The sequence below is a fragment of the Littorina saxatilis genome, linkage group LG7 (assembly GCF_037325665.1).
Source record: "Littorina saxatilis isolate snail1 linkage group LG7, US_GU_Lsax_2.0, whole genome shotgun sequence".
NCBI classification, from domain to species: Eukaryota; Metazoa; Mollusca; class Gastropoda; order Littorinimorpha; family Littorinidae; genus Littorina; species Littorina saxatilis.
Window position 1 is genome coordinate 29722536 of NC_090251.1, and position 27753 is coordinate 29750288.

The 27753-nt window shown below is 44.2% G+C and overlaps 1 protein-coding gene across 2 annotated transcripts in view; it reads left to right on the top strand.

Annotated features, from left to right (window-relative positions):
• Positions 1–260: 260 nt before the first annotated feature.
• LOC138971134 (cilia- and flagella-associated protein 44-like) overlaps positions 261–27753 on the top strand; it is a 236935-nt gene continuing 209442 nt past the window's right edge. For both annotated transcript variants that reach the window (XM_070343761.1, XM_070343764.1), the window contains exons 1-7: positions 261–484; positions 3306–3537; positions 7649–7860; positions 16864–17014; positions 17832–18009; positions 20344–20574; positions 21224–21529. In XM_070343761.1, the coding sequence (XP_070199862.1) occupies positions 262–484; positions 3306–3537; positions 7649–7860; positions 16864–17014; positions 17832–18009; positions 20344–20574; positions 21224–21529 (1533 nt within the window). In that variant the 5' untranslated portion in view covers position 261. The remainder of the gene's footprint in view (positions 485–3305; positions 3538–7648; positions 7861–16863; positions 17015–17831; positions 18010–20343; positions 20575–21223; positions 21530–27753) is intronic.

Sequence of the window (27753 nt, forward strand, 5' to 3'; positions counted from 1 at the left end):
TCTGTCTGTCTGTCTCTGTCTCTGTCTCTGTCTCTCTCTCTCTCTCTCTCTCTCTCTCTCTCTCTCTCTCTCTCTCTCTCTCTCTCTCTCTCTCTCTCTCTCTCTCTCTTTCATCTCTCTGACAACGCTGTGCAAGTACTCGGACTTGTAGTCAAGGCTTTTCACCATGGTAGCCGAGACCAGACTTCCCTGTCGTCTATTGAGTATGACACAACTCAGCTATGACGTCAAACCGGCTGCTACGTCACACTGGAGTCAAAGATGGCAGACAACCCCTCCCAAAGCTCGGAGCAATCCAGCAGGGATGGAGAAGCAGGAGAGAGGAGCGAGGAGCAGACGAACGAACAAACCGGAGGAGAAACAGCAACTAATGAAAGACAGAAAGCAAAAAAATCAAAAACACATAATGCAGGAGCCGCACAGACTGAGGAGAATGCCGGAGAAGAGGAGGCGGAGGAACAGAACGAAGAGGAGACAAAGCCTGGTAAGATCACCCCCCCCCCCTCCCCAAATACTACTCAAGAACTCCCCCAAAAGCGGCGTATGGTTGCCTAAATGGGGGGGGGGGGGGGACGGTCATACACGTAAAAACCCACTCGTGCAAAAACATGAGTGAACGTGGGAGTTTCAGCCCATGAAGGAAGAAGACGGAGAAGAAGAACTCAATAACAAATGAAGGTTATGTTGATCTTCAGAGTTGTAAATTCAGGGACGTTTTAATACTGCAATCTAAGCCTATGATTTTGCAGAATTTGATCTTCTAAAATATAAAGTCATTTTAGTTACCATTCAAGTTACAGAATGAACTACGTGGATGTGTTTCATTGTATGGGGTTTAGTCTTTAGAAGTAAAACGTCGGCGCGACCAGGTAGACAACTATATCGATCTTACAATACATGCCATTTCTGTAACTTACAGAGACAACCATGGCAGCTATTTTCCTCGATCAAATTACCAAATTAAATAATTCTGCTTAATTGTGGGGTCCAATCCGGCAATCGATTTTACAATAACAATTCTTTGTTTCGATATAAGTGACTTGTATCAAAACTGAGGTTTTTTTTAAATGCCACTAGCTATGAATTTACAACGCAAAAGTTCAACATTACATTTATCAAAACTGGTCTTCATACTGAAGGAATGAGGGACGTAACCCTATAGGCATGTTACGGAACAAACTTAGAATCGGGCGAATTTGACACTTTATAATTGTAGCTCAATTGTATGGACCGAGGGCTGGAAAAGAGCTAGTAAAAGGAAAAAAACAAAGGGAAGTTAATTAAAAGATCTAAATATAGGCAATAGCAGTAATAAGTGAGGGGCGGTGTCCACTTTTACAAAAAAAACTGCGATTCTCTTGGAGGTTTTGACACCCGATTCATCAGATTTTCTCAAGGAATCAATTTAAAGGGGCAAAGATCAAAGACATCATTTCACTAGATTCTCACACGCGGGGGCACTCCACTGTTTTTACCATCACGCAGCGGGTGATTGCCATGGGGGTGTGTTCATTCCTAGAATGGCCAAGAGCGGTTCATATTTTGGGCTTTCCTTGTCGGCAGATTAGCGCCCAAAAACAAATTGAAGGCTCACAGTCACACTTTTTTTCTAAAGCCTGCTTTGTTTTGAACAAAGAGGGTAGTAAATGTCATCCTCGACCTCCTTTCATTTACTTTGTACAAAACAACAAAAGCAGTTGCAGTAGTATATATGTAGATCTTCCTCGGAGTATTATGCTTCGCGAAGCTGGTCGCGCGCACGGGTACGGAGCTTTAGCACTGAGTTTTCGGTAAAACGACTTCGCAAAGTCTTCTCGAAGTCAACTTGAGGACCGCCTTAACAAATGTCAGCCCCAAAGCTCAACCATGACAAAGATCAGAAGAACATGAAGTAGCCAAAACTTACATGAAAAGAAAAATACCAACGCTGTATGTACCATTTTAAACGAAGAAGCTGTCTGGACTTAAGTAGAAGCAAGTCACTTTTAGTTTTTGATTGTGCATTTAATTGGCTTAATCAGTATTCAAGATGGCAAGCGATTGCTTTCGATGCTACAAACGCGGCGGAGTTATTTTATACACAAAGTATTTTTTTTACTCAAAGTACTCAAAATGCAGAAGAATAAAATGTACATAGACTACAATGTACAGTAGAAAACAAAAGAATTGCAATGGAAAGGTAAAAAAAGTACAACTTTCTGTGCACCTTTTGAAACCAGGAATGCAGTTCCGTGCAATTTTACTCCAAAACCTGGCGCAAGAAAACAAAATGGTGGCCACGTGCAAATAGCCCCGCATAGTACTATCTTTCCCTTGGTTGTCTATTTTTACAAGGAGCGCTGGCTTTAAGAGTAAAACTGCTTGGGGAATCTCAAAATCAACAGCAAGTGGCCAGCTCTACCTCAGCTTTCCTTGTAACAACTCTCCCAGAGTTCTACAAACTTTTCCTTTCATTGATTCTCTACTCCAGTTCACCCATGCGAGATGTTGTGTGCTGGATGCGAGTTATAGTCAGCAGCGCTCAAAGACGTTGGGTAGAATAAACACCTCCGTGATTTCGCTGAAGGTTTTCTTCAAGTGTGTGAAAACCCAGTAGAACAATCTCGGAGAAAGAAGGAAATCGTTGAGACAGGATGCAAAGAGTCGGTGGTTCAATTAAACAGGATCGGTCCCTTTTCTCCGGAAGACTAGGGGCGGGGTGGGGTTAGGGGGGGGGGGGGGGTGTAAGGGGGATATTATCTATCCACGCCAGTGCGTACGCACTCAAGCACGTGTGACACACGCACGCGTACTCACGCAAACAGACACACATGCACGCACGCACGCACGCGCACACGCACGCACACATGCACGCACACGCACGCACACATGCATACACACAACCACGCACGCACACATGCACACACACAATCACGAAAGCACACATATACACACACTCACGCAAACACACACACAACCACACTTGCACGCCCGCACACACACACACACACGCACGTACGCACACATACACACACACACGCACATACACACACACGCACGCGCGCACGCGCGCACGCACGCAAACAGACACACACACGCACGCACACATGCACACACACACACAACCACGTAAGAACACACACAAACTCACTCACACAAACACAAACACACAACCACACTCGCACGTACGCACGCTCTCTCTCTCTCTCTCTCTCTCTCTCTCTCTCTCTCTCTCTCTCTCTCTCTCTCTCTCTCTCTCTCTCTCTCTCTCTCTCTCTCGCCAAGTTGGTAAAGCTCCTTTGTTCACGCCTTTCTCTCGTACACAGGAGAGAAACCACACATCCCGGACGACTTTTACTATGAGGTGGAGGAACTGTGGCGCAAGCCCCGCAAGTCGGACGAGACGCTACCGGACGACCTGGTGACGCTGTACCACTCCTTCGGCTACCCGTGTCGGATGCGGAACAACCTGCACGCCATAGGAGCCGACCGGCTCATTTTCGCCGCCGGAGGGTACCTTCAGATTGTCGTCATGGACGACTCCGGGTATAAGTATGAGTAAGTGGATCATACATCTAGCATATAACCACGTCATGCCCCAAATAGACACTAGTTCTGGGGACATAAAAACCAAGTTAGCATAGCATACATCTATAGAGAAAAATGGATAATTGCATACATCTATAGAGATAGATTAATTATTGAGGCGCACACAAATCTAAGAACAAGTCAGTGTGTGTGTCAAGTGTGTCGAAAAAAATGTATTTAAGGGCAAATCAAAGGTCAAGGTGTGAGAAATGTTGTCATTGCAAGATGCAGAGAAAACTTGAAATGGCGTTCGAGAAACCTCGGTAGAAATCGCCAAACATGTTTTCAGATTACATGTACATTATGTTAATACCGTCGTGTTTACAAGTTTACAAAAATATCGATTTTTGTACGCTTTTAAGCATTTTGAGTTCTATAGGGTCAAACAATGTTTTTATCAAAGTTTGGCGAACTAAAATAAAAAAGATCGCTTTATACTTTGCGTATAACCCTGAATCTCCGTGCACAGCTTCTGTAAGTCAGTACCTTTTGAGTTGAATTCCCACAAATTTAAATACGGTGGTCCTTGCAGTAAAACAAGTTAAAATTTCAAAAATAAGAAAGACAGAATAACTTAGATTTTTGTTTATCATTCAGCATCCTTTGCTCTAGCTGACGACTTTTAAAGTTTACTTTTAGTTTCTGTTCTAATAAGTTATAATAATTCCGATAAAGCGGTTTTTAGCACTGTCGTATATTCGTTCTGGAACGTAGAACAGGTAGTATAATGCAATTCCAAAGTTTTCTTCCTTTTTTGCCTTTTTCTTTTTTTCTTTTTTTTTTCTTTTTTTTTTCTTTTTTGCATTCGCGTGCAAAACATATTGTCTAAAGGCTGTTGGGACTGTAATTATTCCATCGATGATTAGACAGGGTCAAATTAAGTTCTTTCGTGGTTCCGTTGGGGAAAGAGGCACGCAAAGGTGTCCTGTGAAGTTCCATTAGTGTCGTTAGTGTCTTTTTTGTTCAGGTGAGACAACGACTTCATGTAATTCGCCAGATTTTATCGTTAACAAAAATTAACGGCTTCAAGGAAAGGGCGATCCTTCTTTTCTCGTATTCATTTATTATCTAGTCAGTTCGTTGTTTCATTTGTTTGTAGGCGAAACAAAGTGTAAACTTGTCTGAAAACTGGTTTGTAAGATCGAACATTTTTGTAGCTTTGCAAACATTATGCTTTGCTTATATCTAAGTTGATCGTGTATTCATTCAATTATATGCGTTTCTTTATTTATTCCCTAATTCGTTCAGTCACAGATTCATTCCAATAGTGATGTATTTGTTCTTTCATTTTTTGGCTCACGTAAGTGTAGCCTATGCGATCCTAACTTTTGTCTCTCTGTGCGTGCGTATGTATGTATGTCTGTGGTAGAAACTTTAACATTTGACTGAACACCGAAATACTAATTTTACCTGGTTATTATTCAAGCAACAGCTTCAAAGTATTGAAGCAATGATCAACATTTCGTCGGCACGTATGTAGTTAAAGTGTGTATCCAAAGAAAACGGGTGGTGGGGGATTTTGGGGGGGTAAAAACAGCTGACTGGTTTGTGTCGTGTGTGGTATGTAGACCAGGTCAGGGGTCAAGGTTAGGTCAGATCGCGTGAAGGATTGTGGTTTAGATACAGTTATCACCGAGCTGCAGTTCGCCGATTCGGAGAAGACGATTTCACATTGTTCGGTTTCGTAGCTCCAGAAAAATAGATAAAGAAGATACCAAAGGAGATTTCCTACAGGTTAATCTGCACAGCGTGTTTCCAGTGTCTGTGCGATGAAGCGCTGTCGAAAGCGCAGTGTCGATCTGGCCATCATTCTGGCAGTCGTGTCCACGCAAGTATGCTACAGACAGACAGATCTAGATCTAGTGCCTCGAACTCTTGCACCGTGTCACCTATGCTTACTGTGTGTGTGTAGGTGTGACGGAGTGATTGAGTTTGTGTTACTGTTTGTCGATTTCTTACGTGAGCCTTGAAGGCTTCGCCTCTTGTTTATATATTCATTTGTTTATTCGCAGAGAAGTTAATCAATCAATCAATCAATAGAATTTATTTCCAAAATGCAAAAGCACATGATTTTGTTTTGAATGTTGCAGTAAATCATCCTGCATTCATTCATTCATTCATTCATTCATTCATTCATTCATTCATTCATCTATATATCCATCCATTCAACTATCCATTCACCCATCCATTAATTGGTTCAAACAAAATTCTATTGGAAAAGTCATGAAACAATTATTAGCAAACAATTGGGGCAAGAACTCAAGCAAACAAATTCAAAATACACATGATGTTGGACATGACATCAGTGATGTGCCAGGAAGAATATAAAAGCAAACACAGACAAAGGAATTCAGAGAAGAAAAAATTATACAAAAAGAAATTCAGCATGAGTTTTCAAAACGTACATATATACATTTTAAATATGCATGCATTCGTTTGTTCGTTCGTTCGTTCGTTCGTTCGTTCGTTCGTTCTTTCTTTCATTCATTCATTCATTCATTCATTCATTCATTCACAGAGAGTTCTATTCAGTCCAAGAACTGATTTGTGGGCGTCTAGCTTTTCTTATATAAGCTTTTTTGAGTCACTTGAGAAAAAGTGACTCTATGTAATCGGTCAGTGTTAGTCTGTCCGGCCGGCCGGCCGGCCGTCCGTCCGGCCGGCCGGCCGGCCGTCCGTAGACACCACCTTAACGTTGGACTTTTCTCGGAAACTATCAAAGCGATCGGGCTCATATTTTGTTTAGTCGTGACCTCCAATGACCTCTACACTTTAACGATGGTTTCGTTGACCTTTGACCTTTTTCAAGGTCACAGGTCAGCGTCAAAGGAAAAATTAGACATTTTATATCTTTTCTCGGAAACTATCAAAGCGATCGGGCTCATATTTTGTTTAGTCGTGACCTCCAATGACCTCTACACTTTAACGATGGTTTCGTTGACCTTTGACCTTTTTCAAGGTCACAGGTCAGCGTCAAAGGAAAAATTAGACATTTTATATCTTTGACAAAGTTCATCGGATGTGATTGAAACTTTGTAGGATTATTCTTTACATCAAAGTATTTACATCTGTAGCCTTTTACGAACGTTATCAGAAAAACAAGGGAGATAACTAGCCTTTTCTGTTCGGCAACACACAACTTAACGTTGGGCTTTTCTCGGAAACTATAAAAGTGACCGGGCTCAAATTTTATGTGAACGTGACTCATTGTGTTGTGAATAGCAATTTCTTCCTGTCCATCTGATGCCTCATATAATATTCAGAACTGCGAAAGTGACTCGATCGAGCGTTTGCTCTTCTTGTTTTTTGCTTAGCTCGGGTCAAGGACTTAAAGTTCTTCTTTCCCTGTTCGCATTTTAATTCTGTATATATATCAGCAGGAGGTGGCTATTACTTTTTGTTCCACGCCACCAGGAGGGAAAGTTTACCTCGGTGCTTTTGTGGTGTCTTTGTGAACAAATTTGCTCAGATGATAATTCGCAACACCTAAACCCCTCCCCCACTACCACCTCAAGAAAAGGAAAAAAGATTAGTGATATATTGCTTGATCTGTTTCGTCACACAAGACGATAACTTTAACTTATGTGGTGTCTTTGTCAGCTATGTTGCCGTAATAGTAATTCACAAAACCCTCCCCCCCCCTCCCCCCCCCCCCCCCCCAAAAGAAAAAAGAAAGAATAGTAATACATTGTCAGATCTGTTTTGTCGACCAAGACGATAACTGTAAGTTTGAAATACTTTAAATTTGAAGTTGTATTGTCAGGAGCCAGCTTAAAAAAACTCAGACATACGGGAGCAGCAGCAAGACAAAGTGTTTAAAAATGAGTTCTGTAGTTAAGAAGGGTGCGTGTTTCATTGAAGCTTGGTAAGTAAATCATGAGATATTGCCAAATACGTTTACCCTTTTTAAGGGCTACAATCACCGGAAACAGGCCAAGTACTCGTCATAATCCCTATCGCGGCATCAATAATATGCAGTGCGTCGTCTGTGCCGCTAAAACTGCGCAGGTATATCCTGCCCTTTTTGCAACTGGATAACAAAACAAAGAAAATGGACACTAATGATCATTGCTATCGCCAGCTACTTGCCGACAACCGGAGGAGGGTCCGTTGGCGCCTTAGCCGTCCACCCACAGGGCAAACTGTTTGCTGTTGGGGAGAAGGGTCCGACCCCGGTGGTGAACATCTTCACGGTGGCGGAGTACAAGCTGTACCGGATTCTGCGTGCCGGGACCACTGTTTCCTTCACCGCTGTCGCATTCAACGAGCAAGGGGACTTGCTGGCATCTCAGGGTTAGTGTGTGTGTGTGTGTGTGTGTGTGTGTGTGTGTGTGTGTGTGTGTGTGTGTGTGTGTGTGCGTGCGTGTGTGTGTGTGTGTTTCCTGGAGGGGCATAACAATTGGGATAAGGTGGGATGGGAATGTAAAATGTTGTTCACCTAACCGATTTTCCACCGCTTGTCATTCAACTTTTGTCAGCAAGAAGTCACTGAACAGATGGCGAGGCAAAATCAGTCAGAAGTTTGCTATGAGTGTTTTTTCCTAAACGTGTGTGATCCGTCAGCCGTTTGAATAACATCAGCCTCCAACCCAACCCCATCCACACCTTAAAACCCATCAGAGTACAGCGCAGCACAGGGCATGAATGAGAAGTCGCTGGAACGTTTAATTTGAGCCCCGTTGTTGTAATTGTCTTTGGTGAGGGGCGTGTCTTGACCCATCAGCTGAACCTACCACGTCTCCTTCCAGACTTACATTCCGCCCTCCGTCTGTAATGTGGCCCCCCTCCCCCCACCACTACCAAGCTTCCAAAATAAATTGTAATCCCATGGTCCGGGCTTCGTCTAAGACTGCTTGACCAAAATGTCAATTAAGTAGATGTGCAACGCCAAGGCACTGCATACCCCAGCGAAAGACAAACCTCTCTCTCTCTCTCTCTCTCTCTCTCTCTCTCTCTGTCTCTCTCTCTCTCTCTCTCTCTCTCTCTCTCTCTCTCTCTCTCTCTCTCTCTCTCTCTCTCTCACACACACACGAACACACATACACACACACACACGAACACACACATACACACACACACACACACACACACACACACACACACACATACCTCAAGTTACACACGTACAAAAATACACACTCACTCACTCACTCTCTCACACACACTTCATACACACACCCATACGCACATATAGACAGACGGACATACACACCTTTACAAACAAACACACATACACACACACATACACTTACGCACACGCACAAACACACTCCCACCCACCCACTCTCTCTCTCTCTCTCTCTCTCTCTCTCTCTCTCTCTCTCTCTCTCTCTCTCTCTTATACAAACAGACACACACACACACACACACACACACACACACACACACACACACACACATTGACTCACACAAATCTCATACACACAAAACACACACTTATACGCACATAGGCTTACACGGTTGGCCTAGTGGTAAGGCGTCCGCCCCGTGATCGGGAGGTCGTGGGTTAGAACCCAGGCCGGGTCATACCTAAGACTTTAAAATTGGCAATCTAGTGGCTGCTCCGCCTGGCGTCTGGCATTATGGGGTTAGTGCATGCTAGGACTGGTTGGCGGCCGGTGTCAGAATAATGTGACTGGGTGAGACATGAAACCTGTGCTGTGACTTCTGCCTTGTGTGTGGCGCACGTTATATCTCAAAGCAACACCGCCCTGATAATTATGGCCCTTCGTGGTCGGCTGGGCGTTAAGCAAACAAACAAATACGCACATAGACAGACGGACACACACACCTTTACAAACAAACACATATACACACTCATACACACACAAACACACACACAAACTCATGCACACACACATTCACACACACACACACACACACACTCTTTCTCCCTCTCTCTCAGTCTTTCTTACACACACACACACACACACACACACACACACACACACACACACACACACACACGAGTACAGACTCATGCACGCGCGCACACACACACACACCCACACTAACACGTGCACAAAATGAACACACACACACACACACACACACACACACACACACCGCGCGAGAGAAAAAGACTACAGGGAGGCATGACGTCATGATGCATTAATTGACGTCAAAAACTTTTGACCGTGACGTAATCTTCTCACGCGAGCTTTATCCATAGTCTTGAACAACCACACACAAATAGACTTGGAAAGTACAGAATTTCTACCCGTCCAAAGCGGCCTTGGGTGGCGTTTGCTGAAAAAATGGGGGCGACTATTGCACCCACCGTATTTTTGTTAGTATGGTCCCAATTTTTGGTGAACTTCCATCTCCAACTGTAGCACGTAGCCGGGCACAAAGAATCCTTCTTTATCATGTATTATCGGTATGAAAATGCGTTCGTGGGATACCTCCAGCTTCGCTGGGATCAATTTGATCGAAAAATGGAGGCGTGACAGTGCTGCCTCAACTTTCAATTAAAGCCTGATATGACGTCATCAAAGACATTTATGGAAGAAAAAGGGTATGGGGATATCATCTGGAAGAATGTGTATGTGGAGTTTCATGAAGATCTGTCCAGTAGTTTTCTGGGAATCACTCTAATCACACACACATACACACACACACACATACATACATACATACATACATACATACATACATAAATACATACATACATACATACATACATACATACATACATACATACATACACCACCACCCTCGTCTCGATTCCCAGTCTATTTTAAACAATTTAGTCCAAGCTTAACTAAATGTAAACAGATGTGTGTAGATGGAAATCGACAGATAGATATGTGTGGGTGGAGATCGACAGTCAGATACATACAGTGCAACCTCGTTTACTCGAACTTCAGGGGTCAGGGAAATTAATTCGAGTTAGAAAGAATTCGAGTTATCAAATTTTACAATACAAAGTCACAATACCGTTTAACTAATGGTTGAAGAAGTCCTTGATGCTCTTCTGCTTCATGGGAAGATTCCAAGTCTTGCTCCACTTCAAGGATTGCCTTGTACTTGGTCTCTAGGGTTTGAGTGTCCAATTTCCTTTTGCAAGAATGACTTTGCCGAGGAGTGGCTGGCCTTTGGGGAGCTGTGGCAGGGGAGGCAGAGGTAGAAGGCTGTTCTCCTCTGGCAGGAGAGGCTGATGCAAGTGTTCCGTCCATGTTAAGATGTGGCAGTAGCGTGTAGGCAATCATATGCTGAATGAAAACTACAGTAACATCAGAGCCCAGGCTTTTACACACGTATACTGCCATGAAGAAAATGAAAATGAAAAAATCTCTAAAAGCTCAGCCTGAGCGAAATTGTTAGTAACAGTTCAGTGTGCGTACATGTACTTAGTGGTACAGTACGTATTTGAATAGTACTCAGGTGTCACTCTGTTAGCAGTATAAAAGCGTGGGCTCTGATGTTTGTTTCCATTCAGCATTTGATTGCCTACATGTATTTGAATACTACTCAGGTGTCACTCTGGTGAGATTTGTTTCATTTTCTTCATTTATTCGACTTATGTGGGCTGTTTTGGGGTCAAGGGGTCGTGAAATAACATCGAGTTATCAATATATTCGTCTTAATGAAGCTTCGAGTTATCAATAATTTATTTACTATGAAAGAGAGAGCAGTTTGCAGGGCCCCAGAAAAAAGTCGAGTTATGACGAAATTCGTACTATCCGAGCTCGTGCTATAAGGGTTAGTCTGTACATCCGTTGATGGAGATCGACAGACAGATATATACATCCGTTGATGGAGATCGACAGACAGATATATACATCCGTTGATGGAGATCGACAGACAGATATATACATCCGTTGATGGAGATCGACAGACAGATATATACATCCGTTGATGGAGATCGACAGACAGATATATACATCCGTTGATGGAGATCGACAGACAGATATACATCCGTTGATGGAGATCAATAGCCAGACAGACATAGAAAAATAAAGATTGAGGGACGTACAGGTATGTGTTGATGGAGATCGACTAACAGATATTATATTTCCGTTGATGGAGATCAATATCCAGACGGACATAGGAAGATACAGATCGAGGGACGTACTGGGATGTGTCAGTGGAGATCAACAGTCACACAGACAGATGCTAATGTCAAATTAACACACATTTTTAGGAGGAAAATCGACAAACATACACACATGTGTAAGCGCATATCGATTAATTTTCTAGGTTAACGTGTAGCATAACTATGTAAGTAAATTCCCCCTCCCACACGTCATCATACACAGTTCTAGATGAGCGAACGTGTAGCAAAGACCTGTACGCGTACGTGTAGAGATATACGTCACCCGTGACTCACTTTTGTTTCTCCAAAAGTCCAAATCATACGTTGTTTTGCTCCCACCAAGACGTGTACGTATATCTTGGCAAACGCGTGACGTAAAAACAAGATTTGATGACGTTACCCGTACACGTTCCCGTACACGTGCTGAAAAGTTTCATATCTAGACCTGTCTAATGAGTGACCACACAGCGGCGTCAGTCTGGCGCGTCCAGTCGCCCAGTGGTCAAGTACCGGTCACTTATCTTTGCTGCGACCTGACTTGACACAGTCTGCGGTCATCCCTTCTGGACTGGACTTGTCTACTCTACATCCGTTATTATATACGTTGTCTATACAATTACATCTATGAACAGCAAGGGGCTTACGAAAGCAATTGGTTTTCCCCACGATTCAAAACTTGCTTACGATGATGAGGGGAGAGAGTTGGCATGGGTGAGGGTTGGGGGATGTAACACCCCCATTCCACACATCCGTTCTAGGTCTCGTTCCCGTAGCGACCAAGGAACGGCACGAGAATAGGAAGGATCGGGAGGGGACCTTAATGGAACGCCAATGGACGTTAACGGAACTCCTTTGAACGGTAGGAACGGTTGGGACGGGTCAGTTCGGGCTGCATGTTCAAAATTGTAGCCATTCCCCGCCCGTTCCAAATGAAAGGTAATGGAACCTTTACACATCGGCAACAGAACTCATGGATCGTTAATGGAACTTAACGCAATGGTAACGCAACGCTAGCGCTCTCACACACTACGTTGTCATACCCCATTCCACACATCCGTTCTAGCTTCCGTTCCCAGCCGTCCTCAGGACGGTTGCCACCACAGCCAGACGCTGCTCAAAGATGCCAAAAACGACCGTTTGCGCAGCTGGGAACGGAAGCTAGAACGGATGTGTGGAATGGGGGTATAAGTCATGTCAACCTTGGCGGGAGAGAGTGGGCGCTGGGGCGAGGGGGGAAGGATGTTCTGAGGCAGGGACAGGATTATCAGAACAGATGTGTAGACGGAGTCCGAAATTAAGGGACAGAAGTAAGTTATGTTATATGAAGTCTTATATCGCGCGCGTATCTCCAGACTCGGACTCAAGGCGCAGGGATCTATTTATGCCGTGTGAGATGGAATTTTTTACACAATACATCACGCATTCACATTGACCAGCAGATCGCAGCCATTTCGGCGCATATCCTACTTTTCACGGCCTATTATTCCAAGTCACACGGGTATTTTGGTGGACATTTGTTATCTATGCCTATACAATTTTGCCAGGAAAGACCCTTTCGTCAATCGTGGGATCTTTAACGTGCACACGAAGGGACCTCGGTTTTTCGTCTCATCCGAAAGACTGGCACTTGAACCCACCACCTAGGTTAGGAAAGGGGGGAGAAAATTGCTAACGCCCTGACCCAGGGTCGAACTCGCAACCTCTCGCTTCCGAGCGCAAGTGCGTTACCACTCGGCCACCCAAGTACATATATATGTATAAACGTGGGTAAACATACAGACGCCTCACTACAGATGAGAAAACAGACAACGTACGGTTGGAAGTCGACGGACAGAGATGTAGGTAAAGCTAGATAGACGGAACAATGGTAGGTGGAAATGAACGGACAGACAGCAGATAATTATGTAGCTGCTTGATATCGACTCGATTAAAATGCAAGGTTTCTAATCCATTGAAAAGTAATATATTGTGTAAAAATTCCATCTCACACGGCAGAAATTAATATGTAAAGCGCTTCGAGAACGTCAAGCGCTATATAAATCTCCCATATAAATAAATAAATAAATAAATAAATAAATAAATAAATAATGACGTCCCACTTTTGACCTTGATTACACGTGCTCATCAATGGATTTCGCGGTAGGCGTAAATAGGACAGGTACTTCAGAGCTAATTCCACGGTAAATGCTATGAAAACTTCATATAATGCTAGAGGGTTTTCTGCTGTCAGAAATGCTTTGTAAACCGGCGTCTAAATTAGTGGTTTTGCTTACAACGGTTGTGATTTTTGATGGTATTCTAAAATGGCATGTGCACCTGTATGTTTGACAAATATAGTTACTGACAGAAGTATACACTACTACAGGAGTAAAGTGCCCGCACCTCTATCTGAGATAGCGTTTTCAGAGGAGAAAGAGCAAGAATGAAGCAGTCATTGAATCAGTATTTCGAGAACTGCATAGGTGTGTGGATGAACGGACACCCCTCTCCACCTGACCTTCGATACTAGATATCTGTATTGTAACGGAGAGCACGTACAGACACCCCCCAAACTTAAATTCACAACAGCTAAGTTTCCACACGTTAATATTGACACCAACCCAGAAGACGTAAACTTGACAACTTGTTCATGCCATTAGAACGAACAATCGATTCTCTATTATTTTGTTTGTGTTTTCCAAAGGGTGTCGGCACTTGAATGGCCTTTCTAGCAGTTCAATTGATGGTTTACAGATTCATGGATGTACCTTCATGAAGAATCAAGGGTCACTAGTTCTGCTTTGTTCTGTGATCCAAAACCAGACAAGACTACTAACGTTCCAAAATTCTTCTTTTTCTATGAGCATGAATGATTAGTTAAACAAACGTTGATATATTGACAAAACAAAGCATGCACAAGTACGTCGACCCAAACGATGCCCTTAATGGCTTTGTCGTGAGGGCGTAAAACTTACATTTTCTCGACCCAAACGGTGGACAGACAAACGAACATTTTGCATGATATGAATAGGATTTTTTGGTAATGTTTTTCGACATCTGGCAAGGCGGTGCCGTCACCGTACAAAAACAACAACAATTTAGATACAGCTATACGGGATTCGAACACTATGGGCATTGCGTCTTATCCACTTGGCCATTGCCCCCATACCCGGTGAAGACAAAACATCCTGTATAAATGACGTCACGTACAAACACTCTGCGTGGTACTTCTTCCTGAAAGTCAGTTTCTTGGTACTATTATTGAGATACTAATGTATGAAAGCGAGGTGTTTTTATTTCAAACCTACGGTTGTCGTTCCAATGGTCATCGAACTTTTGCAGCCAAAATCGCTGTCAGGTTGGCTTTGTTAGCCGGAATCCGCTGAAAAAAAAGACTTGTGACAGGTCGTTGGCTCGAACGGCTGCCTTGAAATCACGATAGTATGTCTATTTTCTTCGACTTAATGATACCTGCTTCCTTGCCTTTCATGAGCACTGAGCGGTTGAAGAAATGGTTAATGTTTAACCCGTCGAATATCGGCTATTACTGAAGCAAGCATGCGTTTAAGTTGTACATTTGATACAATACAGACATAGATTTTCAAATCAGCATGAATTACAGCATTGAGGGCAGAGGTGGTATGAAATTTCAGATTTGTTCCTTTGCAAGACTTGTTTGTGTTCATTTAATCTTTGTAAAAACAATTTCTCACAAAAGTGTTTTTGGGTCACAAAAAGTGTTAATTACATGATCCATGTGAGAATTGACATTATTTGCGACTTATGGGATTAAAACATTCAAACTGTATATTAAAAAATATTAAAATCATCTCCAAGAACAGTAAAGATAAGAGTTTTGTGATATGGTTTATTTGAGTCTAAACAGATCCCACCACATAATGACAGAGGGTTTACTTCGTGTATATAATATGAAAATATGTGTTTTCTGGGGATATATCATATGCACTACATAGTTTTTAAATCAACACCGTTTCTAACTTTCTAACTAACAGAATTGATAACATCAGTTCTCAGTTATTTATAGAACGTCTATCTGCCATCTTGTCGAGACATCATGATCATATGTGGCAAAAACAAATGAACGGTTTTAGACCAACATTTCAGGCCACTCACTTATTTGCTACATGTATATACATAATTATGGTTGTACATGCGTGATAAGGTCTACAACAAGACCCGAAAATGCATAGGTTAGTGACCTCACGACACCTGAAAATGCATATAGTAAGTGACCTCATGTCGTGCATTTCAAGGATTTTGACAGAGAATCGATCTTTGACGTAGTGCTGTCTGGGAGAAAAGTAGAATGGGGGAGAGGGAGTGGGTGTGAAGTAAGCTGAAAGTCATAGTCCTTCTCTTGTATACGATGTGGAACACCCTCTCAGATACCGGCACGGTTGGCCTAGTGGTAAGGCGTCCGCCCCGTGATCGGGAGGTCGTATGTTCGAACCCCGGCCGGGTCATACCTAAGACTTTAAAATTGGCAATCTAGTGGCTGCTCCGCCTGGCGTCTGGCATTATGGGGTTAGTGCTAGGACTGGTTGGTCCGGTGTCAGAATAATGTGACTGGGTGAGACATGAAGCCTGTGCTGCGACTTCTGTCTTGTGGCGCACGTTATATGTCAAAGCAGCACCGCCCTGATATGGCCCTTCGTGGTCGGCTGGGCGTTAAGCAAACAAACAAACCATTATCCCTTTCAATATTTTAAAAACAGACATAAAATAATCAATCAGCGAAATTAATTAATGAATACAACTCCCGTTCTTCACTGGTAGCAGCCTGACGGTTGATTTTTGGTATGTGTTCAAGATGGTCTGATGCCATGAACCACGACTGACCGTTCAGTCCTTTGGAAGGACTGTGCCTTTCATTCCATCCTCTCATACGAACACTGTCATTATTGGGAGTTCAACCCCCTGTTTAAAATAATACAAAAAGGAGTAGGTTGCTGCTTGGTTTGCGTCTAGAGGATTCAGTGACGTTACATGCTTGTAGGATTTTGACTTGTATCTCTTCAAATTTAGTACATCCTGTTGACGCCCACGTACTTGTGTGTGTGTGTGTGTGTGTGTGTGTGTGTGTGTGTGTGTGGGTGTGAGTGTGTGTTTGCTTGCTTTGGTATGATTACTTTTGTGTGCATGCGAACGTGCGTGCGAATGTCTGTGTCCCTGTGCGTGTGTGTGTCCCCGTTACTGCGTGCGTGCGTGCGTGCGTGCGTGCGTGCGTGCTTGTCTATCTGTCTGTCTGTCTGATCCAGGAGGGGAACCAGACTACATGCTGACCGTATGGAACTGGCAACAGGAGAGTATTCTCCTTCGCTGCAAGTCCTTCTCCCAGGAAGTCAACCACGTGTCTTTTAACCGAGATCTGCAAGGGGCGCTCACCTCTGCGGGCATCGGTCACATCAAGTTAGTTATTTCCCTTTGACGCAAGACACAGTATTTGTATTCGGCATGCATTTCCGTATGAAGTACAGCTTAAGTCCACTTGACTGTCGTTTGTTGTCGCTACAGTCAGTAAAACGCCTAAACGTATTTCAAATCGCCGATCCTTTTTTTATGACGGGTTGACGCCTTGGACTAACTTGGGTTTTTTTCTTCAAAAACTATCACAACTTTTAAAGCCGTTTTGACAATTTTTTGAAGAAAATAAACCCTAGCGGCATGCCTACTTTAGGTAACAGTTAAAACCCTTAGACAAAATCCAGAATCTTACACATCCATCATTTACGCTTACGAGAACTTTCGCCGCGGGCTAATGCATTCATATATGAACTGTAACACAGCTGATAACTCTTGATTATGAAAGGTATTAACAATTGATACTTTAGGTTACAATCTACCTGACAAAATTCAGAATCTTTCACATTGGACACTTTATTACTTGACACACATTTCTAACGGTTACCAGGTTCTGGAACATGGCGAGAACTTTCGCGGGCCAATGCATTCAAATGAACTGCAACACAGCTTATAACTCTTGATAAAGAAAAGGGCTACATCGAAATCTACCTGACAAAATTCAGAATCTTTCACACTAGACACTTTATTAATTGGCACACATTTTTAAATATAACCAGGTTCTTGAACATGGCGAGAACATTCGCGGGCCAATACATTCCACACAGTTGATAATTATAACTCTTGATAAAGAGAGGGCTTAACCATTTAATACTTTACGTTATAGCCTACTTGACAAAATACACACATTTCTAAATGCAACCAGGTTCTGGAACATGGCGAGAACGTTCACGGGGCTGAAGCTGCAAGGGTTAGTGGGGAGGTTCGGCAGGACAACTCTGTCGGACATTGAAGGCTACATCGAGTTTCCTGACGGGAAGGTCTTGTCTGGCAGCGACTGGGGGAACATGCTGCTCTGGGATGAAAACCTCATCAAGCTTCAGGTTTGACACGAACGCTGCTTTCTTGCAGGGATGGTGTATCAAGGCTCCACATAGCGCGCGTCCCTGCGTCCTATACGCACTAGAAACCGAAAACACGTATTAAAAAGTATATTGAGGGCGCACTAGATTTTAAAAGAGCGGGTCCTAGGACGCACTAAATTTCCTTTATCGTGCGTACCGTGGATACCATTTTCAGACTGCAATCGACACTTCGCAGTACACTATACGTGACCACAATGTTTTATAAGTACACTGGAACTTTTCGGCTTTTGGACCCTTGGGACCCTCTACAATACTGCAGTGGGGGTCCATGGACCCTCTAAAATTCAAAAGTGGGTGTCCCGGGACGCACTAGGAGGGGCGTCCGTGGGGAGCCTGTGTATCAACTTGAATCCAGACCAGTAAACTTGCATTAATACCGACAGAATAAAGGGACTTCACCGAATAGTTTTAAAACAGAACGAAATTTGAAGCGGGCGAAGTTTGACTCCGTTTTATGGACTGGGAGGTTTGAAAAAAGTTAGAAAAAGTGTGGACCCTAAATGAGCCCGAACTGGTCGCAGTAAATCATATTTAATTTTCTTTCTACATTACTGAACCAGAAGTTACCAGTTCTTTTTAAAGGCAGGCAACTGTTCAAAACCCTGGAAAGAGTAAGGTACCTTCCCTTTCCATTAGTTGCAGAAAAATAGTAAATCTGCGTTACTACGACCAGTACAGGCTTAGTCAGGGACCAAACTTTGCTTTTATCAATTGTTGCAAGCCTCTCGTTCCATAAAATGGAGCCAAACTGTTGTTTCAAATTCGACCGCCTCAAATGTCGTTCTGTAATAGGACTATTCGGTTACATTCCTTATTTCTTATTGACTGGTCTTGGGTTCAAGTTAGAATGGCGTTAACCGGACGTCACCGGTATTCTACCGGTTTAGATGTGAATCTACCGGAAATGAAATTGTCGGCCGGTCAACGCTACTGGTTTATGTTTTCATTGAAAGCCTGTTTCCTAGCAACGGTGTGCATTGTTTGAATGGTCACCGTAAATGCTCTCTCTCTCTCTCTCTCTCTCTCTCTCTCTCTCTCTCTCTCTCTCTCTCTCTCTCTCTCTCTCTCTCTCTCTCTCTCTCTCTCTCTCTCTCTCTCTCTCTCTCTCTTACATAAATCAATTTTTAAAAACAGGCACTGTCACCTGCGCGAACATGTGCAGACGTCGAAAACAGACCTTAACACATAGGTAGGTACGCAAAACAAAATTTTACGAACGACGAAGTTACTTTGGCATTGGTTACTTCCAGTGCCGTGCACATCCCGGAAGACCACCACTGACAAGTTTGTAGTCTTGCAGTAAACTCAGTCGCCCTCCCAAGAATGGTTTAATTCTGTACACTGTACTTGCTTTAATGAGGACTTGTTGTTCGTGCTCGTGTAAGTTGTTTTTTCGCCCAACCACGATTTGTTCATCTTCTTAATCACGATAGTCCCCCTAGTCCGGCCCTGTGACCGTTTTTACCCCTCCATTCAGGCAGCATACGCCGATTTCGGGGGAAGCATGATGGGTATTTTCGTGTTTCTCTTACCCACCGGACTCTGACATGGATTACAGGACCTTTTCCGTGCGCACTTGGTCTTGTGCTTGTGTGTTCACACGAAGGGGGATAAGGCACTAGCAGGTCTGCACATAAGTTGACCTGGGAGATCGAAAAAATCTCCACCCCTAATCCACCAGGCGGCCGCGGCCGGGATTTGAACCCACGACCTTCCGATTTGGAGGCCAATTTCTTATCCACTACGCCACTGCGCCCGTCGTCTAACGTGCACGAATCTGACAATGCTTTGTCAGCAACCATCAGTTCTTCGACCCAGTCCTTTGATTTCAATCCAGCCAACCTCCACACCACACCGCACACTAAACCCTCGTTTCCACAATCATATGTACCCACATTCTATCAATTACATCACTTCTCAGTTAAATCTGACACTTCAAAGCAATTTTCCTACTTAGATTAAAACAATATTTTGTTTAAACTGTGAGTCTTGACAGTGTTAGCGTTAGCCCGAAATGTCCAGTATATCACACGTGTTGTGGAACATTCTGGAAAACAATTCGTCGTCTTTCCGATTTTAATTGCTCCTGACAAGTTTTCAAATCAGAATGAAGCTGTTTCATACCTTCTTTTCGCGAGTTGTCGTGGAAACAAATGACCGTTCAATTTTGTTAGAATAAGATCATGATGGCAACTGGGTCACACATTCAAAAAACCACTTCAAGTTATTTTGTTGGATGTATTTTTGCCTATAAGTCGGATTATGAAACGCCTCGGGGTCTGTGTGTCTCAGATCGGTCGGAAGAACGGCAAGTTCTGCCACGCGGGCAAGATCATGCACATGATGATTGTGGAGGGGGAGATCATCAGCGCCGGCATGGATGGCTTCGTCAGGTCCTGGAACCTGGAGCTGATCGACATGCTGGAGGCGGGTGAAGAGTCGGGCCTCGTGGAGATTGAGGCCATGAACGAGGTGCTCATCGGAGCGGGGGCTCAGCTCTACTACCTCACACAGCCGCGCTCTGTGAGTTGCGTTAGTTTTTGTGTTTGTTTGGTGTGTTTTTTGTTTTGTTGTGTGTGGGTTTTTTGTGGTTGTTTTTTGTTTGTTTGGTTGTTGTTGTTTTGTTGATGTTGTTGTTGTGTTTGTGTGTGTGTGTTTTGGGGGACAAACTGCTTATTAATGTTGCCTCATGAATACTTATGCCATAAATGAGGGCCTGGGGGAATACTAATTAGATCCGAGTGCGTAGCTGTACCACCTCACACAGCCGCCCCTTGTGAGTTGTGTTCTTATTTGGAGGGTGGGGGGTAGGAGGGGGGGGGGGGTAGATGGTGTTTAAGAGTAAGGACTCGGGAAGATTTGAGGTTCTCATCGGATAGAGGGCATAGCTCTTCTACCTTACACAGCCTCCTGTTGTGAGTTGTGTTCACAGAAGTTGGAGGGGGGGGGGGGGGGTAGAGGCTGTTTAAGAGTCGGGTCTCGTGGATATTGAGTTCATGAACGAGTTCCTCATTGGATCGGGGGCACAGCTGTACTACCTCACAAAGTCCCCCCCCCCCCCCCCCTGCCGACATTTGTTCTACGTATAGATTAGCCTTCAGGCTCTCGCTGATAACTAAACTTCAAAGACCTTAAAACCCCGTTTCTTTCGTTGTCCCTCTTTTTCGTTCAGAAAAAAGAAATCGCGAAGAAAGGCGTGGAAGAGTCTGAAATTGGTGACTCTGCTGAATCAAGCGACGAACATTCGGGTAGCAGCACCTGGTACTGCCAAGATGGCGCCGGCGGAATCTGGAAGGCCGACCTCAGTTTTCGCAATGCGGCCGCGCCGTCAAAACGTATCCTGCACTTCCATGCCGGCGCCATTGTGGCCTGCGCTGTGTCCCCGGTGACGCACCTGGTGATGACCTTGGGAGAGGACGGTACGCTGCGCCTGTACGACTTCTTAACGAAGAAACTGTTGACTGTGAGACAGTTCAAGGTCGGTGTGGTTTTCAGAATTGTGGAGATTGTTCATTAGGTCGAGTGTGTGTGTGTGTGTGTGTGTGTGTGTGTGTGTGTGTGTGTGTGTGTGTGTGTGTGTGTGTGTGTGTGCGTGTGTGTGTGTCTGGGTCTGTGTGTGTGTGTGTGTGTGTGGGTGTCTGGGTCTGTGTCTGTGTCTGTAGATGCGTGTGTGCGCCTCTCTCTCTCTCTCTCTCTCTCTCTCTCTCTCTCTCTCTCTCTCTCTCTCTCTCTCTCTCTCTCTCTCTCTCTCAGCCACTCAGACACACACACACACACACACACACACACACACACACACACACACACACACACACACACACACACACACACACACACACACACATTCAATCCTGTATGCAGAAGCGTATCGCATGCATCCCGTACGCCTTCTAGCGTTTTGTTTGTTTCGCGCGTTGCTTGTAAATAAAACATGGTGTGTTTTTCTTGGTCCCACGAGGTCATTGATTTTATCACCTGGTGTAGAAAAACGACAAAGCCATTGACACTTTTGAATATTATTATTTTTTCTTGAAGCAAGCTATACGGGTGTTTGTCATTCTGTTTCTATTGAAATAAAAAGAGTTTGTTGTCATGGTAAGTGCCTGGTAATTGTATGGCTGAGTTTATTGAAAACAAATAGCGCTTTAAGCAAGGAAAAATAAATGGTCTTTGATTTTGGCGATGCGGTGTTTTAATAATAAATTATTCACATGTGCGTTCGTACAGTGATTCGTTGAAGTCAGGACAATCTTTGTCATGCTGAGTACAGGGGCCAGTTTCATAAGCCAGAAACACAGTCGACCAACTGCAGTTGTCCGAGAGAACCACAGTAATCCGACGTTATCGGGTTTCACGAACAAAATTTCAGTCGGCCGACTGCGGGTCGTCTCACCGGAAGTTGGCCAAACACGGTGATGCTCTCCCCCCAACACTGTGTTCGGCTTACTGCGGTAAACCGAAAATAAATGTAATTATCCGCACAGTCAATGGCAGAATGCTCACACTTTTTTGGATTGTGAGCCAAACCTTGTGATTGTTCTTCGAAATGTATCTATCATGACGCAGTAATCTAGGAGACAAGTCAGGGTTATGTCTTGAAGACGTCACATTATGGCGTAAGAGGGTTAGACGTCACGCGAAGGAATTACTGAAAGTCTCGGTCATTGTTATGTTGAGCGGGCCGAGACTTGTTTTTTCTTCGAAATCGGCCATTTCCACGTGCGAATGAGCAAACGGAAGTGGTAATGTTGCTAAATTTAGCCCTCGACTTGGCCATTCGGATTACTGTACAGTCGGTCGACTGCGGTTGTCCGCGGGTGACGGTGATTCGCTCATGAAACGCGCTTTTCGGTGACCCGGCGATCAACCACAGTCCATCGACTGGGCAGTCGATCGATTGTCAGTCGGTTCACTGCTATCTTATGAAACTGGCCCCAGGTATTTTACATCTGTGTGGCTCAATGCAATGCAGAACTTAGCGCCGTTTCTATCGGACTGCTATCAGACTTTCAATATGTGCTTTTGTTTCTCGTGCTCATGTATTAATGATTATTCCCCCCTCTGCTTCTTTATCTCTGTAAACTTGTAGAGCTAGTTATTTTTCGATAATGACCCAGCAACCAAACAAATAACGACCCAGCAACAGCCTGAATCCTCGATAGTGCAATGGGTTGAGAAGCTGTTCTGTTTTGGTACTACTTTTGCGACTGAAAAGTTCCGAACGCTCTATACGTACGAAATATACATCTCTGGAGCAAACAATACAAACATACCGCATTTAAATTAACAACTACAGGCCTGAACACATGAATCTCCATATAAAATCCATGAGTTAGGTTGTTTTCTGAATCTAGATCTGCCGTGCACACACCGTTCATCACAAGCAAATTCCCAAGGCAAGTAACTCATACTCTTGCCGACAAGAGTAGTTCCCCTTCTTTTAACGCAGTTTCTTCGACAACACTGACTGCAATCCGACGGTCAGTTTTCAACAATATTTCATTTTATAAACAGATCACACGCAACCAAATGCACACATCTCATCAATTTAAACAACATAAAGCGGTTTCATACACTATTTTCCCCAGAAAACTGAACTTCATACAGTAATTAACGTTGGAACACGGGTGCAAAAGTTCGTCTGCTAGTCCCATTTGACGAAAGAACATTATCCTAAACGATACTAAAACATAAACAGAACACACAATATCTGCCTTTACCGCCACAGCAGAATAACAGCATATCTGTGTACTTGATTTTAGTCTAAAACAGGGAAACTGACAAGAAGTGTTAACAGAATGGAATGATTTGCACGGAACTATACAACCGCGCATTAATCGATCGCCTGCGCAGGTTGACTGGTTGAGTGATTCGGATTCGATCAAACTTTCGCACAAAAACTCCTGTTTTCTTTGAATAACTGAAGAAAGGAGGAATAAAGAGGTTACACACCTCGTCTCAATGATTATTAAAAATAATGGTCTCAGTTCGCGGTCATGAAAAAGCTCGCTGAAGCTCGCATTTTTCATGATCCGCCACTTCGACCATTATTTTTAATAATCACTGAGACTCGGAATGTAACCTCTACGTAATGCTTATATTACTTCGTACTTCGGTTCTTACGTTTATTTGTTCTGTCGCTATTTCGTCTTTCCACTGACGTCAAGTGAGGGCACTCCTTGTTTTTCTTGGAATTCATTGAATTGTATTGCACACTGTATTGTATTGTGTTTAACCTTACAATTTGTATTGCATTTTATTCTCCCCTCTGCTTCTTTACCTCTGTAAACTTGTAGGGGTAGTTATTTTTCGATAATGACCCAGCAACCAAACAAATAACGACCCAGCAACAGCCTGAATCCTCGATAGTGCAATGGGTTGAGAAGTTGTTCTGTTTCGGTACTACTTTTTGCGACTGAAAAGTTCCGAACGCTCTATACGTAGGAAGTATACATCTCTGGAGCAAACAATACAAACATACCGCATTTAAATTAACAACTACAGGCCTGAACACATGAATCTTCATATAAAATCCATGAGTTCGGTTGTTTTCTGAATCTAGATTTGCCGTGCTCAAACGTTCATCACAAGCAATTTCCCGCAAGGCAAGTAACTCATACTTTGTCTAGCGACAAGAGTAGTTCCCCTTCTTTTCACTCAGTTTCTTCGACAACAGACTGCAATCCGACGGTCAGTTTCAACAATATTTCATTTAATAAACAGATCACACGCAACCAAATGCACACATCTCATCAATTTGAACAACATAAAGCGGTTTCATACACTATTTTCCCCAGAAAACTGAACTTCATACAGTTTTTAACGTTGGAACACGGGTGCAAAAGTTCGTCTGCTAGTCCCATTTGACGAAAGAACATTCTGGATCTGGATCTGGATGTAGTACATTGCAGTAGCCAATAATGGCTGTCGTCGCAATGGGCGAGAGAGCGCAGCGTGACGGAGTTTAAAAACTTTCTATACATGCATGCCCTTCCAGGTTGGTGGTGTCAACTGCTGGAATTTGGGCAGTGTTTAAAAGCAGGATAAAAACACCTGGCGGTGCGCCTATGATGGTGGGGCCCTGCCAACACCTGATGTAAATGTGTTGGCAGTTGCTGAATGTACCACGGAGTCTTGTAGGCGGTTCCATTCAGCCGGCGTCCTGACAAAAAAAGAGTTTCTATACGGTTCAGATCGGCTATCCGGAATTTTGAAGGGTCTCGAGTTGTTGTAGACTCGCTTCTCAGCGGGGTTTTCCGATGTGCACCCGTAAAACTTTGTTGATATAATTTTCCGCTTGGTCTTATCTGCGGGGGTGAGGAAACTTTCTGGGGGTATGGCTGGTACTTGTCCTCCCGTTATTTTATATAGCATTGTCAGGCGGAGTTGTTTGCGCCGATCTGCAAGTGTGGGTAGGTTTAGTCGCTGTAGCATTGCTGTGATGCAGCCAGGTTCTCTGGATCTGTAGTCTTTGCAGATGAATATGGCCGCCTTGTGCTGTACCTTCTCGATTTTGTCGATGTCCTGTTTTAGATAAGGGTCCCACACAACTGCCCCATACTCAAGGGTCGATCGGACAAGAGTGACGTACGCCATGCGTCTGCACTCTTGCGGGCAGTTGTGCAGGTTTCTTCGTAGGAATCCGAGGACGGACCCTGCCTTGTTGCAGATGTTGCAGATGTGGGGTGACCATTTCAGGTCGGAGGATATTTGGATGCCGAGATAGGTACTCTGGCTGACGTGTTTAAGGATGGTATTGTCCAGTGTGTAGAAGTACTGGGATTTGGGTTTGGTGGATAAGATGTAGCATTTCTGCGCGTTGAATCTCATGCCCCATTGTTCTGCCCAGCACTCTAGGTTCTTAAGGTCTTTTTGAAGTTCGATGTGGTCCTGGAATGAGCGTATGTCACGGTAGAGTAGGCAGTCGTCTGCGAAGAGTCGTACGTTTGCCTTCACTTGATCGGGGAGGTCGTTTATGTGCACAAGGAAGAGAAGAGGTCCAAGGACCGTTCCCTGTGGGACTCCCGAAATGACTGGGACTTCGTCGCTTGCTTCTCCTTCCAGCACCACCTTCATCTTCCGCTTTGTCAGGAAATTGGAGAGCCAGGTGTGGATGGGTCCACGGACACCGTAGTGGTCCAGCTTGCCGAGCAGCTTGTGGTGGGGGACTGTGTCGAAGGCCTTACTGAAGTCCAAAATGGCAATGTCAGTTTGCCTTCCCTGGTCGTTTGAGTGGAGGAGGTCTTGCATAGTGGTAAGCAGTTGGGTCTCGCAGGAGTGTCCGGTTCTAAATCCATGGTTTCTGCTGGTAAGGATGTTGTGTTTCTCAAGGTGAGTGTGTAGGTGGCGGCAGATGATGTGTTCCAGCAACTTACAGGCTACCGAGGTTAGGGACACGGGGCGGTAGTTTTCTGCTTTGTTCTTGTCGCCTTTCTTGAACACGGAAGAGATGTTCGCTGAGCGCCAGTCAGATGGGACTTGGCCTGTGCTGACTGAAAGATTGAAGATCAGGGTGAGGGATGGGGCAATGGAATCTGCACATATCTTTAGTACTGTGTTGGGTATGTTGTCGGGGCCAGGGGCTTTGGAGGGGTTCAGGTTTCTTAAGAGTTTTGCCACTCCGTTTTCACTAATCAAGAGTTCATTTAGACTGGGATAGGGCTGGCCTTTCATCTGGGGGGGTGGTGAGCCGTCGTTTCGGGTAAAGACAGACTGGAACTGGTTTAGGAGGATCTTGGCTTTGGAGATGCTGTCACTGTATAGGGTGCTTCCGTTTTGTAGTGGTGCCACTCCTACGTTGTCCTGGCGACGGGCTTTCACATAGCGCCAAAAGGGTTTGGTGTTGTTTCCCTTCATCCCTTCAGTTATTACACTGTTCAAGTACTCCCATTCGGCGCGGCGTATTTCACGTCTACATTCTTTCTTGAAGAAGTTGTAGTTGTCCCAGTGTCTGGTCCGTTTGGCTTGTTTGTACAGTCTCCGTTTCTTCTTTAGGAGTTTCTTTATCTTCCTGTTGATCCAGGGTAGGCTGTTGTTTTTCCTTCGTAGGGTGGAGGGGACGTGCTTCTGCACAGCTGACGTGACTGAGTTCTTAAAAGTCATCCAGAGTGTTTCGATGTCAGCGTTTTCAGAGGCCAGTTGTTTCAGCTCCTCTGCGGTGCGGTCAAGCACACTGTTCATTTCGGCCCAGTCAGCTTTGAAGTACAGATAGGATCTTCTTGGTTTCTGTCTCACTCGTTGGGGATGGGTGTCAAGGTCGGTGATGATACATTCATGGTCAGATATGCCTGGGATGGACTGGGAGTTTCGGGTGAGGGTTGGGTTTGAGGTGAAGACTAGGTCAAGCAGACTGTCTTCTCTGGTGTTGTCATGATGGACCTGGGTGAGTGCGGCTGATGATGTGAGGTCTACAAGTGTCTGTTGGGCTTGTCGGTCAAGCGATATAAAAAATAATGGTCTCAGTTCGCGGTCATGAAAAAGCTCGCTAAAGCTCGCATTTTTCATGATCCGCAAACTTCGACCATTATTTTTAATAATCACTGAGACTCGGCGTGTAACCTCTACGTATTGTATTGTATTGTGTTATATTGTATTGTATGGTATGGTATGGTATGGTATCACTATGGTATTGTATTGTGTGTAACCTTACATTTACCGGCACGGTTGGCCTAGTGGTAAGGCGTCCGCCCCGTGATCGGGAGG